Source organism: Lepisma saccharinum, unplaced genomic scaffold (genome assembly GCF_977018435.1).
Source record: "Lepisma saccharinum unplaced genomic scaffold, izLepSacc3.1 HAP1_SCAFFOLD_558, whole genome shotgun sequence".
NCBI lineage: Eukaryota > Metazoa > Arthropoda > Insecta > Zygentoma > Lepismatidae > Lepisma > Lepisma saccharinum.
This window is the reverse complement of record NW_028143235.1, coordinates 114,289-132,235: the sequence shown is the minus strand read 5'-3', so window position 1 is coordinate 132,235 and position 17,947 is coordinate 114,289. Positions and strand designations below refer to the sequence as shown.

Genomic DNA, 17,947 nt, shown 5'->3' with positions numbered 1-17,947 from the left:
GCCACGTCAACATGATGTCATAATGGGTGCCCACGAATATCATGATTATCTGGATCCGCCAGTGGGGCTGACGTGTGTTTATTTTGTAGAGCGTGTCTATAGAGTCAGCGTTTTGCGTATGTGTGTTGAGACTTTAGTCCACAGAACATTTTTATAGTCTCTATATAAGGCGTTCGTGTTTGCAATGAGAGTTCGCCCTCTGATACACATTTAAAACTTGTAATAAAATCGTCAATCAAAATAGAAGTAAATGGTGATCGTCTCCGGAAAACGCGATATCTGAAATAAAAGAGAATATCACTTCGACAGAGGCACGTTCATCCGTCACAGACCACCGCACTCACGTTTCGTAACGTGGCGCGTTCAAATAGTCTTAAGTGCTGACGCATGCCAATTTTGATTCATAGGTTACGGTAGCATACAACAACTTATTTCTGCTTGTGATTGTACTACGTATTACGATAGAAAAGTGAAGATATAAAAATCTAAGAAATAGATTGTCTACTTTTAAAGTAGAACACGCCTCCAGATCAAAACCGGGTGGCAGATACTTTCTTTTTTTTCCTCGAAATGCATGCTGGAACAAAACACAGCAAACCAATCACAAACTCGCTGCAGTAGTGTACGAACGAATTTCGTAATGCAGGATATTTTTCCATCGTTCAGTTCTTACAAAAAAGAAGAAATACAGTAGATTGGTGGAAAGAAGAAAAATAGGTTGATCAAAGGAGACCTCGATATTGGCCAGAAAATGTGCAAAGTCGAAAAACTGAAAAAAGAAAGTGTAACGGAGTTTCCTCAAGGCGTTATGCTTAACCTACAAGTCAAAAGGAAAACAATCACATCAGCTCGCTTTCGAGCTGAGACCGTATTTCAGGACGCTATTAACTTTGGCGAAGCCTACATTCCTGGAAATTGTTTGGAAGGGAATAACGCCAAACGCAAGGTTTTGGTAGTACTTGTGTTATTGTGCTTTAATTTATTTCATTGCAAGGTTAGAGTTGTATTCGTGGAAGAATATTTAGAATATCAAGAGAAAACTTCCAACTGAAACCAACACAACACGTCAATTGTCTACAGACATGGCGACGTCACTGGTAGGTGAGAGTGGGCTGTGGCCCACCGTGAAATATTATTTGCTCACCTGAATAGCCTACACTAGAAATATAAAAAAATATAACAATTAGAATAAAAAGAGTTAAATATAAAGAGAGAGGGAAGGAAAATAGAGAACTATAGTAAGAGAGAGAGCAGAAACGAAGAAAGGAAAAGGAAATGTAGAATAAAACAAGGAGATGCATTATCTCCATTGCTCTTTAATTTTGCCTTAGAATATGCTGTAAGGAAGGTAAAAGAAACTAAAGAAGGACTAAAATTAAATGGTGTGACTCAGTTGTTAGCATATGCAGATGATGTAGACTTACTGGGGGATGATGTGAATACAATTGAGAATAATGCTAAAATATTTTTCAAAACTGCTAAAGAGATAGGTTTAGAAGTTAACAAAGAGAAAACTAAATATATGCTTACAGGCCGAAACCAAGTGTTAGGTAATAATCAAAATCTAATTATTGATAACAACTCGTTTGAACCAGTTTCCAAATTCAAATACTTAGGAGTAATATTAACAAATGAAAATTATATTAAAGAGGAAATAAAAAGTAGGCTTAATTCAGGAAATGCATGTTACTTCTCTCTTCATAAACTTTTGTCTTCTCGTTTAATATCTAAGAAACTAAAAGTTAAAATATACAAAACAGTAATTTTGCCTGTAGTATTATATGGGTGTGAAACTTGGTCCCTTACATTGAAAGGGGAACATAAATTGAGAGTATTTGAAAATAAGATCCTTACGAAAATATTTGGACCTAAAAGGGATGAGGAGACAGGTGAGTGGAGAAGGTTACATAATTTAGAACTACATAATTTGTATTCATGTCCAGATATTATTAGAATAATTAAATCAAGAAGACTTAGGTGGGCAGGCCATGTGGCACGAATGGGAGAGGAAAGAGGAGTTTACAGGATTCTTGTTGGGAAACCTGATGGTAAGAGACCAGTAGGAAGGCCAAGACGAAGATGGAGGGACAACGTCGAGATCTACCTAAGGGAAATCGGTAGGGATGGAAAAGAGTATATAGATGTTGCTCAAGATAGGGACAGATTGAAGGCCTGTGTTGCTCCAGCCATGAACCTTCGGGTTTAAGAAGGCTAGAGAGTTAGTTAGTTAGTTAGTTAGTTAGAATAACAGAGGGAAATAGGGCGAGAGAGAGAGGATATTAAAAATAGTCATTTTAACCTATTTTTTCCTTTACAGGTATGTAAGAAGTAATAAGTTATGTCAGCGTTTCGTTAAAAAACGCAACAACTAATGGAAGTTTTATAGTGGCTAAAAACCTATTTAGCTTGTTAGAACCTATTTTAGGTTTATGTGCCTAAATCAAGCCTATTTTTAGATTTTTATATATTTTTAAAGGTTTTACAGGATTTGTATGTCACAGAGGCATTTGCTTTGTTTGGTAACGAAAAAATTCAATGACGAACGTGTTTGAAACGTACTCTCTGTCGATTTCCCTTCCTCCAAGTGCATGGTGATTTTTCAAAGCTCTAAACAAAGCAAAATGTCTGGTGCCAGTGTTACCTGTACAATCCAAAGTGGTCTGATCTGTGTGGTCTTGCTCACTTTCAAGTCACTTTGGTGCTTTGTGGCATTCACGCCTTGCAAAGTAACATCTCGGCATTGAAGTTTGCACCACTGACTATGTTTTTGTTGAAATATTATTTTCAGCATATAAGATGATCCTCACAGGAAAATTTGCGGAGTTTGACTGTGGATGACATGAAAAAAGATTGTTGCATAACTATACGGCGAAGAGTGAATTTTAATAGCAAATTTCCAATGGTAAGTTCTGCCATGGTCGTAGGGTTAGGCAACACACATAATACGCACATATGCAAGATAGTGCGTATTTCAGGATATAGGTGTCCTATTTTCATTGCCGGTGACTATACCTAATCAGCATTTTTCAGGAATTTTGAACTATTTTAAGTTTTTTTGAACCAACTTCAGGATTTTTAGAGCCTAATTTTAGATTTTAGGACCTATTTTAAGATTTTTAAAACCTATTTTAGGTTTTTTCAACCTATTTTAGAATTTTTTAGAGCCTATTTTAAGAACCTAAAAGCATACCTTTTAGAACCTAAAAATCGAGGTCTAGTGATGACTACCAAAGCAGACACTAGAAAATATTTCGTCCAACTTTCATCCCACCCAAAACGAAGTTCTGACGTTACGGACACCGAGGCGCCAACTAGTAGCATACACGAGAAACTAAAGACACACAAGAATATATATTGTGCTGAACAATCCTTCCGGCAACTGTGATGTGCCAAAATAGATTTTATGGCAGCGTATAAATACCGGTTGGACATTATCCATACTCGCGAGCAGTAGCGTAGATTGGGTTCCAAAACTGGGAGCAGGGGGGCAAGGACAGTTTATTTCCCCTTGGTAGATAAGGTTTAGCATAGTGCGGGAGCAAAAGTGGCAAAAAGTGGGGGGGAGCACCCCTCTAATCGCCGCCACTGCCGTCGAGGAAATCTGGAACACGACTATTCTTTTTTCTCTGCTCAAATACGCAAGAAAACATTACCCCAATTTCTGCCAGGGTGTCAAAACGGGCTTGTAATTGTTACCTAACCAACCTTACGCTGAACGTTCTTGTAACTTGCTTGCCTCTTTTTTAAAACGTATTTTGCAGCGTTGTGTAACGAAAACTATGTTTATTCATTCACTCAAGATTATCCGAGAGCAAACAGAAGCTTTGCAACTGAAAGGCTGTAAAAAGAAAGCGTGTGTAAACGTGTTGTTCAAACAGAGGAAGCATCAAAAATAGCCGTAAAGGTTAACTGCAAAGTCGTAAACCGAAGGACACGTTCTGAGCATCACGTTGGGGATCTTGAACTCTTGCACATCTGGTAACTTGTTCAGTAGTGGGATCCATGAGTATTATCGTGCAAATTGTCCATCGCCATGTTCGTGCACTTTATTTGACCCAATAGGAGCTTCAAGAATTAAAAGAAAACTCAAAACAAGATGTTGATAATTTCTGCACCAGCATACATAAAAATCCATCGCTTAAAAACACATAGGATGTATGAGAAACATTAATAAAAATAGTCATGAACGATTTGCGCGGTAATACTCATGGATCCCACTGTACAAGGGGAAGACGAGCTCATGAGCAACTTTTGTAATTGAATGTCAACAAAACGATAATAGCAATAGCTAGTTAGATGTCGGCTGTACACATTCACTTTATGGTTGACAGGTTGCTTGCTTTACAACACAATGTTTCTTGAACATAACATGTTTGATAAGCTTCGGAAATTGACTTCAACCAACAAGTTGTTCCGACAGGAATACAACTTTGTAGCCTAATATATTTGCTTGTCTTTATTGACAGCTGTGATTAATTACACATGTATAATCTCACTACAGAGTGGTATTCGTATGTATTTTTCTAATGTTGCGTCACTCTTTCTGCCACTTCTGGTGATTAGATGTAATTGGCGAAGGAGTATTCACGAAGGAATGACCATGCTCAGACTTGGAATCGAACCCGGAACCTTCGGTGGCTATTGTGAAAACACCACTGAGCGGGCGGCTACGAAGACAGAATATTTTAGGGGGGGGACTATAAAGTTGTGTCACTACATTGATCTCAAGAAAAAGAAGAGAGGGGGAGAGAAGAAAACATATGAAAGAAACAATATAGAATGAGAGAAAGAAAAAACCAAAGACGCCAAATACAGAGACAAAGGAAAATAAAAGAGATGGGATTCTGAGAGACAGGGAGAGAGAGAGAGAGAGAGAGAGAGAGAGAGAGAGAGAGAGAGAGAGAGAGAGAGAGAGAGAGAGAGAGAGAGAGAGAGAGAGAGAGAGAGAGAGAGAATAAAGAAAAACGAGAGAAAATATAGGAAAGTAAATCATCGGGAAGAGTGGGGAAACAGGAAGAACGAAGACTTTAGAAAAGAAAAGAATGGGAAAACGAGGAAGAATACACAAGAAAAGAAAGGGAGAATGCAAGCAGGTATTTTTACATTCAAGTGGCTTCCTTTGATCCCTCCCTATCTATGGGCGATCATGGTGGGTTGCCATGATTTTATAAATCGGAATTATTTGGGAGAATATTTGAAAAACATAAATTACGAAAATGAAATGAAGGGGATTTTGCAAGAAGATTGATTTCATTTATGATACTTCACTTTTCTGCTACTTTTGGCTAATCGCGAATAAGAGGATGAATGGTAATAAAAGATAAAACTTATGAAAGGACAAACACACATGAACAGCATACAACACAGTCTCACAGAGGATTCTACTGGCTTTTCCCCAGGAGCATCATTGCGGTCTGTCCACTATGCGAAAAATACAAATTGTACATAAAAGAAAAAGGTTTCTGACAAAATGTCCATCACGGCGTAATGTCACCACGCAATAAAGATTTTGTTCATTTTCTCCGCTCTTTAGTTGCTACTGGAAGCAGGAAAAGTCGAAACTTGAAATATTTCCTCGTCGCCTACGTTTCCAATACGGCGCACGCAGAGAGACGTGAAGATGAGAATATGCAGATGAGCACATCAACACATCATTGTCGCACGTGCGCACAAGACTTTGGACACCGTGCAAATTGCTGGTGGGCGGGGAAAATTGTTTTGCATCTTTTCCTTTGCGAATCTTTCCTGGAAAGCAGTAATCCTCCTGTTTTCCTTCTTATGTGAAGGTATTAAATTGTTTGTTAGTTCAGTAACACAAATATGTTGCACAATATTGAGCTTTGGTATTTGACTTGTTATGTCGGATTTGTCGGAACTTCTTTCGAAGTATCTCCTCCCCCGTTGCATAGCATAAAATTTTGCAACCAGAGGGGGAAATGCCACCCTCGTTATATAAAACATTTTCGTCATTAGTTGTGTGGGGGGGGGGCTACGTTTAATTCTACATGTTGTTATAAGGAATTTAATTATGTTGATGCTGAAGTATACATACTAGGCGTTGTTGTTTCAAGTGTTTAATAAATACAATTGTATATTGTAATTAAATAGGACATAGATGAAACAATTTTGTTCCGCACTTAACGCACATTGTTTTTAATGTCAATGTATTTTGTTGCATTCACGATAAAATGTAATATGAAAACAGAGTAGCTATCACCAGGGCCGAAGTGGGACTGCCAAGAGGACGGTGGCAATTTTCCTCAACGGTATTTTAAGAAATTAGTCAAGTATTTACTTTGTAACTAGTAACACCCCCCTTCCTTGGATGATTAACAGATTCGTTTCCAACCATTCTTCTTAGAAAGGCTTCTTGACTATATTTTAAACGTTTTGTGTTTAGAACATGTTTTTCTGTTCTTGATTAAAGCACCGTTTAAAACATAAAAACGTTTTATTGGTTTATTTTTTTTAAATCACAAATTTTGCCAAGAATTGCCATTTGCAACGCAAATTGTCCATCATCACGTTTATTTTCTTTGTTTTAGGCAATGAGAGCTTCAAGAATTGAAAGAAAGCGCCAAACAAACTGTGACAACTTCTTCACCAGCATACGTGAAAATCCATTCGTTAAAAACACGCAGGATGCAAGCTAAAATTCAATGAAAATAGTCATAGACAGAGCAATACTTGTGCATCCCACTGTACCTACGTACGCTATGCTAATTTAAACAACGGGTAGATTATGTGTAGACAATGCATCAAGAGTTGCTGAAGGAAACAAACAAATTAGTCTGTACTTAATGGCATATTTTACTGTCGTTGTATTAATACTTCGAGACAACACCAACCTTTCATCTTTCTAATTTACGAAGACAAAAGCTCGAATCCAAACCCACTTCATACTGTGTACTGTTTGCTCGAAAAACAAACTCCCACAGATTGAAGAGCGTCCAGCGAAGTTGCAATGCATAATTAGAAAAAGAAGAAGGCAGCCCAGCAAGTTGCATCGAGCTCGCGATGTGGGCACTGACCTCAACTAGTGACATCATCAACTGAAATCGCAGGGCTTCAAAAGGAAAAGACATCAAAGTGAAACAGGATCCAAGTTTTGCCGCAGTCACTACAGCCAAGGGGGGCGTGGGAGACACGCCCCGTCGTACTCCCTGTTACCAGTACACAATAAACTTGAAATACCGAATAACGTGAACGTGCACAAAGCGACTTTGACAAATATTAAAATATCTTAAAAAATTGAAACGAAAGCAAGTAGGTTATTCAATGCACTTGCTTAGTTGAGAAGCAAAAAATTAAGTTTCACTTGGTGGAAGATGCAGAAGTAACTACACGACAATCAAGATGTACAGTGGGATCCAAGATGTATTACCATGCAAATTGCCCATGACTATTTTCATTATTTTTTGTCTTACATCCTATGTGTTGTTAGGTGATGGATTTTTATGTATACTGGTGCAGAACTTGTCAACAGCTTGTTCAGAGTTTTATTTTAATTCATGAAGCTCTTATTGGGTCAAATGAAGTGCACGAACATGGTGATGGCCAATTTGCACGGTAATACTCATGGATCCTACTGTACGTGCGGTAGGATGCACATGTATTGCTCGACAAGTTGTCCATGACTATTTTCATTTTTTTTATTGCATTCTGCGTGTTTTTAAGAAATGGGTTTTTTGCGTGTCCTTGTGCTGCAGTTTGTTTGCCGTTTTGTTACAATTGAGGACTAAAAGTGGTAAACGTTGTAAGTGCCAAAAGCGAAAGTGTTGGGAAATCGCATCGTTCCGCACATCAGCCCGTAAGAACGTGCACACTCGTGACCTCTTTACACGCCCTTTGAACTACTTAGAGGGCTACCAGCCACATTTCACGTTTACCACATTATAAAGCATGGCACATTTCACAGTTTAACGTGGAAAACGGTGTTTGAATTATTGTGGCACTTGCAGCGTTTACCAATTTTAGTCTTTAATTCCTGAAGCTCGCATTGTATAAAACAAAGATAATAAACATGCAGAATAGTAAGAAGATGGATACTTGAGTCGTAGCTAGAGAATTCTACGCCAGGCGAGTTTAGAATTTGCAAAGAATATCCCTCTCCTTTCCGCTTGGGTCAAATGTTATTCTTCTAGTTCGCCTTCTTAATATTCGCCTACAAACAGCAAACTCTACGAGCAGATAAGTAATCTGTAGGAAAAACTATATCCATTTTATCTCAAGTGCGTACTCTCCTCCAGAGCAAAACTTTTGTCTCAACTGTAGCAAGACAGAATTTTTCTTGCGAAGACAAAGTTCGCAGATTAATAGGTTACAATTTTTAATTATTACTACATAAATAATAATTACGTGAAATGTAATCGAACGTAAAATTAAGTCATTTTTCAATGCAATATTTGTGTATGCTTATTTTTTTCCTTCAATATTTAAACATTCAATTATTGGTTAATAAAATTCTAGATGTTGCTCACCCAAATATTTGATAGCTAACCGGTGGTTAGGCACACAAGAAAGTGGCGCGCGCCCCTGCATCATCGGGAACAAATCGTATCATATGTTTCTTTTTTAGATTTTCTTCGCGAAGTGTCAAGAAATATCAATTTAACAGGACGCCGCCTGTCCATAGGGGGATTTCGTAGAAGTTACGAGAAAAATGTTCAAAGAAGTCAGTCACATGATTTCACTTAAAAATGCACTGTACAGACACTTTATTATCATCAAAATGTCGTCATTTTTTTTTTTTTTTTTTTTGCTAATTAATAATAATAATAATCCATGGCTCGACCGACAGCTGGCCTATCTCCCGACTGCCAGTCTCCCTCCTACAATCCTACCTAGAGGTGTGGAGTTCTTCAACCGGTAATGAGATGACGTGGGGTCAGCACGTCGAACCTTCAGCCGTTATAGGAGATTTCAGTAGTTACCCAATTTTCTCCCGGTGATGGGTTGCCACCGGTCCTATACACAGGCCGAGAACCCAGGCGGACTCGAACTCATGCCGTCCCGCAGTCGGAGCTGAAAGCAGAGCACCTTAGATCGCACGGTCGTGGAGGAGGACCTTTTTGCTTTAATTATTACGACTTACTTCGAGTCACAGAAAGACTATTTCCACTTAGTGATCAGTGGCGAAGCGTGACATTTTTACGTAGTCATCGCAAGACTTGCCAAACGTCAAGGTGAATCATTCAACCGGCCGGGGGGGGGGGGGGGGTGGTGACATTCCTACATTGGTAATGATTATAACAGTTTTCGTACATGACGTGTGAAGTAAACACAAAACAACAGGATATACTTAGTGTTTCGTAAAGCAAGAACATTTTTTTCCGAAATCGATATTTGAACCGCAGGATTCAAAAAAATTAAAAGAAGAAATACTATGAAGAAAACACAATGGTTCCAGAACTGCTTTTTTTCAGTTCTTTCTAGCACTAACCGTGGGGAAATTTATGCTTTTGCTTACTTATATTTTTTTATGCAAATTCATATATTTTGTGTAAGTTGTGTTGCGATGCTCTTCAATATGTGTTTTCATTAAAAAAGATCAAAAGCGTTGCATACTTTACACTGCTGGACATTCTGAGAAGTTTCATCTTGATGTCACAAAAACCTTGCAGTGTTTTTAAACAAGGGAGCTGAAAAAAGGTCTTTTATGACCAGACCTTCAAGAGCGGGGGAAAAGTGGTCGAAGGACCTTGGATTCGCAGACCTACTGCGATGACTTGGCCCGCCTGACACCATTGCACTCACTGATGCGCTAAACTTAGCGAATCTCTTTGCGTATTTCTAGCTGTTTCATGTCGTCACGTGACTAATTTCGCGCAAAGACACGAATATTCTGACTTATTTTTTACCTTTTCTCTAAAATATTTAAAAAGCAATATTTTTAAAATTTTGCTTTGTCATCGCCGCATCTCCCGATGACCGGACGCCTCGCCTCTGTTAGTGATATTGATACTTGCGTGGTATAAATACATATCATTCCATATTAAATTTCGTCACTGACAAAATCAAAACGGAGGAAAAAGTTATAATACACGAAAAACTGCACCACCTTGTCCGTCATATTTTCTGTATTTTTTTTCTGCTCACAGAAATAGTTAACCAGTGGCGTTTTAAGGGGGCTCCAGGCCTCACAAATATCTTCGAAACAAAAAAACAAATAAGGTTATCATTTGAGAGTTGTTGACTGAATATTTTCACTGTGTTGATATTATGAATATTGAAAAAAAATATATTTAGCCCTTCCCCGAAATAAAATTGAAAGCATGCTACTAAGCACACGGATGAATGAATCAAAATTATGATAAATTTATTTATTCAATACATTTCTCATTTTTTTAAAACGAGGCCGGCCATCTGTGGTCGCACGTGTTAGTCCCGTTAGATGTGGATGCTCCTGCACACACATGTGCGTCAGTCAAATGTCTCCTTTGAGATCACACAGCAGCTATCCTTTCCTTCTGCTAACAGGCACGCGCTCAAGATACAAATTCAACTTAATTCACCAATAAGCCGTTCAAAATAAAGAAGTGTAAACAGTAAGGTTCAATTAATGACGTCAGTCACTTGTTATCTAGTATCGCCCAAACACGTGAAGAGTTTGCGTCAACCGAAGCGGACGTCAGCCCACAAAAGGTTCAGCCTCTACGAAAATTCCATCCGAAGTGTTTCCATCCTTCGGCGAATGTTATGTAGTGATGTAATCAACTGCGTCATACTTCGCGGGCAGGCTAGGAGACACGACCGCTCCCCCTTAGCGGCACCAGCTGGAAGTGGCAGGACAAGCGTCAGCGTCATTCCTTTTTTTTTTGCGTTGGCGTGTTAAGTGGACAAGCAAGTTTCTCGCGTTTAGAATTTAAAAAATTGGGTATTTCATTTGGAGAATTCAGCTTTTTGTACTGAGAAGCCTTTTTTCTGTCTTTTCTTATTTTGTTGGCTAGCATACGGGGGGGGGGGGGGAGAGGTGCTCAAATAGATTTCACTGGTTGTGGTTACCATGTAACATCATCAATGTGAGCTAATTTATATGGGCCTGTGGGCATGGGCGTATATATAGTTCACGTAAGGGGGGAGGGTCAACTTTTGGTATGATTAGAAATCTATTTCGAAGTAGTATATCATTGACATAGGCGCACGCAGACCCTCTGATTATGGGGGGACAAAAGCCTTGATAAAAGTTCAGTCTGGAAAGAAAAACCTCATTTTATCTCAGTCTTCTAGTTTTATTACATTGAGGGTGTGTGTGTGTATATATAATATTACACATATTATTTAAATACATTAGTCTCCCCGATGGCACAGTGGTAGCGTCTTCGCTTTGTAATCAAGGGTCCCCGGGTTCGATACCCAGAGGGGGCATATAGTGTTTCAGATCCCACTTTAAACTGTAGGTCCAGGCCCGATTAGCCTTACTGTGCATTAAATACATTACATAATCAATTCATCCTCCCCATAACAAATCAGCAGCAAAATTGATAAAAATTGTCTCTGAAATGTGTGCGAACCTTTACCTCCGAACAATTGATTGATTGATTTGTTTAATTTTACTTCGCTTTTGTGCCATTTTTGTCTAATTTGCGAAGATGGGAATGAATGATGAAATTGATGAATGGACACGCAGAAACATCCATGCCCAGACTAGGATTCGAACCTGGGACCCCTGGCGTCGTAGCGTGATGTGCTAACCACTCCACCACGGGGGCGGCCTCCAAACAATTGTTCCTGCATTTAAGACAAAACTGTTTAGCAACAAGTCTGAACTTCTTATTGTTATTATTTTTCTCTCTCTCTTTTCCTAGTAATTTACAATGCAGTACAGAAAAGAAGTAAAATGCGAGCGAAGCGCGCAAAAAAAATTGTATTCCAAATTATTGCAAAGTGAAAAAATTATTGATTTAATAGGTCGCAAAAGAAATCATGGGGCGCCATAGCATTCTCTTTACATTTTTTTAAATTTAGATTGTTTGGCGCCGAGGGCCAACTCCCGATAAAATTTTAAATTGAGTGGCAATTACCCCCCTGTGCCCCACTGTAGGTTCTGTTGGCCGTCTGGAAGAAATAATGCAAGAAAGACGTAAAAACTAATACCATCTTGAGTGTCCTTTTGTCCTGCTACTCTTAGATTCGGCTAGCCTTGCTTCATTTTACTTAAATGTGTGACCCCCCCCCAAATTGATTTCCGTCCACTGCACCCCCCCCCCCCCCCGTAGTTGGTTTGAACTTTCATCAGCTTGAAAATATAATATCTTTTAATAACAGCAATATGATTCCTCTACAATAAATTTCTAGGTGAAAGTATAATAAAGGGGAATGGACATCTGGAAGGGGGACAAGGATGGCCACACTTCCCCTTAGAAAACGAATGCCAATCTAAATCACACCTATAATTTGATTTCAGTTACAGTAATTTACATTAATTATTATAATGGGGATGCGGGAATGAGATAATTTCAAACTCAAGTGGTGTTTTTGAGGGAGCAACACTATTGTATCGGGGTAATATGCCCCTTGCTAGTCCCTCCGTGGAAAAAAATCTACGGACATCCACATGATTAGGGTGGGGGGCAATTTTTTTTAATATCTCGTTTAGAATACTGACATGTTCACAGTACCCCTTTTGAGGTGCCCAACATAATCTTGCACTGCTAACGAGCTTGCTGAGATATTTCTCTTCTACTAGTAAAAATTGTAAGTAAATTCTATATGTGAATACAATTCCACAAGCCACGCATGCTACTTAGTATTGATGCTTTTCTGTTCATCTTGTGTCAAACAACTTGAGAATGTTACGGTGTTTTCCTGGTTTTCTTGCACTGCGTTTTTAAAAACCAAATTCCTTTAAGAGAACTCGAAAGAAAAAAAATATAACTGATTTGACAGTCCCAATGCAGTTTCTTATCGCAGAAATTCTGAAATTATCAGGAAATTGCAGACATTTGGTCTACAGTCCCATCTAGTGTGTGAAATTATGTAATTTTTTTCCCATCCGTATCCCGTTCTATGTGTCTTGAATTGAGGAGAATAAAATAAGTCCAAAGAAATTTTAATGAACAAGCTGATAAAATAGGTAATTTGGTAATTTTATTGAACCATAAGGGGGGGTTGGATCCGTTGAACCCCCCCTCTTAAATACGCCCATGATTGTGGGGCTCGAGCACACCCAATAATTTACCTCATAATGTTGTTATTTTTACAAATAAAGTCCTTGCGGATAACAATACAAGTGGCTTCATAACTAGACACACCTGAAGAAATCTCACTCTTAATTACTCTTCGTAATAATTAATTAATCCAATATATATATAGCCCCAATCCCACCACTCACTCACTCACTGACATAAATGTTCTCCAAGAAGGAAGCCCCGGAGGCGAGAAATGCCCGATTACGACCCCCCATGAAAGCGTCCCAAAAGGCCGAGAAAATTCAAAAATCTCTCAATCGGCCCTTCCTTAAGGGTGAAAATGCCCTTTTCTCACGTCCTTAGCAACCGTTGCCACGGGCATTTTTTTTGCAGCACACATTGTTTCCTTCAATTCTTAATTGTCGAGATACATTATATTTCTCACAGATCTACAACACACAGATGAATCAACTCCTGGCTTTGAAAAAGTGGCTCAAACAAGGGTGACATCTACATAATAAGGAGTTTCAGCCCAAATACAATTACGTATATATTGGTAAACTTAATGCGAAAATATTATCTACATCGTGGTTGTTTCAACTAAATGTTTAGATGCATAATAACAAACAATTATTAACAGCTTGTCATGCTTGTTGTTGTCCATGGAAACGGACGTTCCTAGGGAACTTAAAGAAAGTTTATTTTCACCCCGAAAACTACTGAAAGTGAATTATGCTGGACTTTTCGAATTTCAAAATATGAGAGTCAGAATTTATTACAGAGGAGAGGTAGGAATTTGAGGGGAATGACGGAAAACAATTATTTTTCAATTACATTAAAAATGTCAACAGAAGTAATGTTGCTCTTCCAATTTAGTGTCGCTATTGAATTCATATGTATAAAACATCTACTTAACTATTTCGAAACGGATATAACTTACTCAATTTATTATTAAGAAAATAGATAATAACATTTTGAATATTTGTACAATATTAGAGCCCGTACACAGGTAACGTTACGTTCCAAACTTCTTAAAAAAGCGAACCACGTAGGCGAGCGTACGAGACGTGGCCAAAGGCCACGTCGAAAGTGCGCGTCTCCAATATATTTGTCAGTGTTCTACTATATTCTTTACATTATCCATGGTCATGCCATTATCACGAAAGTAATGGAGCGTAAGGGATTATGGCAAGTGTATGAACTTATAAAACAAATGTCCGATTTCAACTCATCCAATGTTTGTTCAAAAGTTGGCGTCACTGTGAAACATATTTCCTTTTGACAATAAATCTGGTTAAAGGCTGGTTTAAACTCGCGCCACTACTCTCCCGAGCTGCTAGGAGAGTAGCCCACTTTATCCTCATGTGGACTTGAACAATGTAGTTTTACTGTAGAACTTATGTCTCCAGTTTCCAGGAGATCTCCCTTGTTTATTCCATATCTTACCAACGCTCTACCTTCATTTAATTAATTTTTGTTTGTTTGGTAAGTTCTGTTACAAATTTTCCTTGACCAATTTGACTTTTCATCTCATAGCTATCAAATTATCCTATCATCTTCACTGTTGTCATGTTGAAATAAAATTTCTCTATCCACAGTGCCATGCATGAATGACAATATACAGCACATATTTATAGTTGTACATGAGATTTCTCAAACTAACAGTTCAGTTCTTACCTTGTGAATTATTAAAAATAAATATATTTTATTGCTACTGAGATCATACAATAAGACTTCGATACAGATTTAATCCAATCTGTTTTGCAATCTTAGTGAATCTACTTGGTATGCAATATTCTGGGTTATAATTTATTTTTTTATTATATATTTGTAGGTTCTACTGGTTTTAGGCATACAAATCTAACTGACTTTTCATTTCTTTTAACTTTTGCAGAATGGTGTACCTGTTCCTCACACAAGCACTTGGCTGGTATACTCTGTTCCAAGTCTTCAATTGGAATCTACTCGGCAGTTCCTACAAGCTTCCATCATTAGATCTGCTTTCCGTGTTTGAACCACTGTTTATCGTCCATGCTGGAAAACATCTTCATTCGTGCTTCTTGGCTTTCGTACAAGAGAGGAACTTCGCATCTGCTGCACATCGTTTTGTGATCTTCTTCTGCTACTTGTTTCTTCGGTATCCAGGTTACAACCTCATCCTCGGGACTGTCGGCATGATATGTGAAATAGCAGACTTCACGTGCGATCTGGCTAAGACTCTTGATCCTGATTCGCCAAACGCCATATTTATTTTCACAAAAGTTCTAGCTGGCATAACATGTTCCATTATGGCAGTTTTTAGGATAATCCTTCCGGTAACCCTTATTGGTTTGTCATTTAAGTTCGGAAACATTTTTAGCATGCCAGAACGGGAAATCATCTTATTTTTCTTTACACTTACGTACTTCCTACTTATGAATGGCTGGTTTATTACAAGAACTCTCATGAAAATAATGAAGTCTGCAAAATCCTCCACTTCAGATGGAAAATCCACAAATTCACCATCATTTTGCAGAGATGAAGAAATGGCCATTACCAACAACAGTAGAATTGTACCAACTAAAGATACTTTCTACATGTCTTCTGTGTGGGAATACTTGAAAAAAGACACTGTTGTAGACCCATCAGGAACAAACCAGCATTTGGTAGTAGACGAGAATAAAGATAAAAATATCGATAATCCATCCTTTGAAAGTTTAGTGTTGAAGGAAAGTGTAATATCACAACCTTTATTGAAAGACAAGAAACAAATTCTTCAATTTGACAATTTACACTAAAATAATATTGTGGAAGTGATACAGATTTTACTAGCAGTATTATTTTCGCATTGCTGTGCAAGAATGTGCCAACAGTTTTTTTTTTAAACTTATGTATTTTGAAGATGGTTTATGTGTGTGTTGTGTTGTACAAGATAAAACAAGACTGACTTTTGTTTAAAGGCTGTGAGAGCTTTATTCATTTTTAATATATATATATATATATACTTGACTCATAGTTTCCTTATGTCACTACATATAATTTTGTGACAAAAAATTAATTACTATGAGTAATTACGTGTAAACTGTTTAAACTTGACATAAGAATCAGTGTATTTATTTTCATGTTATTTAAAAGTATAGCAGTTGTTTTAAATGTTTGTAAGTTCACTCATGAATATTCAGTGAAGAGATGACTAACTTATTATTTCAGTGCATTTATTGTTATGATTCTTGTTGATATGTACCATGAACTACTCCTGTGTGTAAAGTTTCCTGTTATAATGTTTTTCTGGAATTTTTCCAGTTGTAAAAATTGTAAATCATGACAAAGAAAAGATCTGAATAGTAATATATTTTGTCAGTATTTACTTAATATAATCAAGATGGTAAGACACGTACCGTGGCTGTGCAGTCTAAGTAGAGTTGGAAGTGGTCGTAAAAAAATGGCTTTTAGGAAGAAAACTTTTTTGGTTGGATTGGGTTTTTTCCCAAAAAGGTTTCAAATCAATGAAAATAATTACTTTGCTGCATTTTTCTTGTTCCACAGCTTTCATTTATATCTCTATTGCAAAAACACACTTCTCTACTGCAAAAAGACACTTATCTAAATGGAAAATACAACTTTCAACATGGAATTCATAAATAGACACAAGCTGTAGTTGCAAAAATGCCGGCTTTTTTGAATGGATGGTTTTCCCCTAGTGTTAACTTCATATTTCAGTAGGCTTATTAAATATATCTACGTAGTATATAAACACTGACATAACTAGAGTAGTTTTGTATACATTATGCAAATCAAATCTAATAATATGATATAATATAGGTAATTTTCATTGTTTGAATATGACATCTGAACATGGACATGCTCACTTGTTATCTTTTTATCGGAAAAAACATCCGTTCAAAAAAGCTGGCTTTCTTCCAACTCTGGGTCTAAGGCATCAGACTATGGGAAACGCACTGGTTCAAATCTCCTGGAGGAAGCATAATAACCTTTCTCCTGAGATTACAGCCAGCATATGGGATTGGTGACCAACCACCATCGTGAGGAAATTAGGATGCTACGAATAAATAATAATAATAAAAAAAAACTACACCAATGACCGGGGGTTTGACGTGCTGACCACACATCATCCCATAACTGGTTGCATGATCTGCTGAGGTATGTGGGAGTGAGGCCGGCAGTCTGTAGGTAGGCCTTCACCCTTAGGGGCTGTTGCACCACAGGTTATGTTATTATTAATTAAGATGGCAAAAATTTTCAGTATGGTATAATGATAAAAATACATTTAAAAAGTTACTTGCAGGCCGTCGACTGGATGGCTAAGCATGCCAAGTAGTTAACTCCGAGTCTCACACCACAAAAGGTCATGAGCATCCACTGTGAGTGTCCTTTCATCAGTTACATCTAATCATCAAAATTTTCGTCATTCCCATATGCTAAAAGTGGCAGAAAGATAACAAGCGTCTTTCTGAGAATGTACTTCTTCCGTACAAACAGGCATCCCTGATGGCATAGTGGTAGTATTGTTGCCTTGTAATCAATGGGTCCCAGGGTTCGATCCCAAGTATACGCACATAGTGATTTAATATTTGAAAAAAAAAATACACTAGAACTGAGAAATGTTGGGTGCAGACTAGAGATGACCACAAAATTGATATGACAGATATCCATATTTCAAATTATCTGATATCCATTTTGGATGCAACAGATAAACCAGATATCGGAATAATTCTGATAATCTTGACAACGCAAATATCTGAATTTTTGAATTTGAATTTAAAATTTTGGGTGTGTCAGCACTTAGGCTATTTGCACCCGTCACATTATACGGGGTC

General features: G+C 37.7%; 1 protein-coding gene across 1 annotated transcript in view; it reads left to right on the top strand.

Moving 5' to 3' along the window:
• LOC145983024 (uncharacterized) overlaps positions 1-16,426 on the top strand; it is a 41,706-nt gene extending 25,280 nt beyond the window's left edge. Inside the window, exon 2 of the mRNA XM_083116307.1 lies at positions 15,025-16,426. Coding sequence (XP_082972433.1) covers positions 15,025-15,907 — 883 coding nt within the window. The 3' untranslated portion in view covers positions 15,908-16,426. The remainder of the gene's footprint in view (positions 1-15,024) is intronic.
• Positions 16,427-17,947: the final 1,521 nt, after the last annotated feature.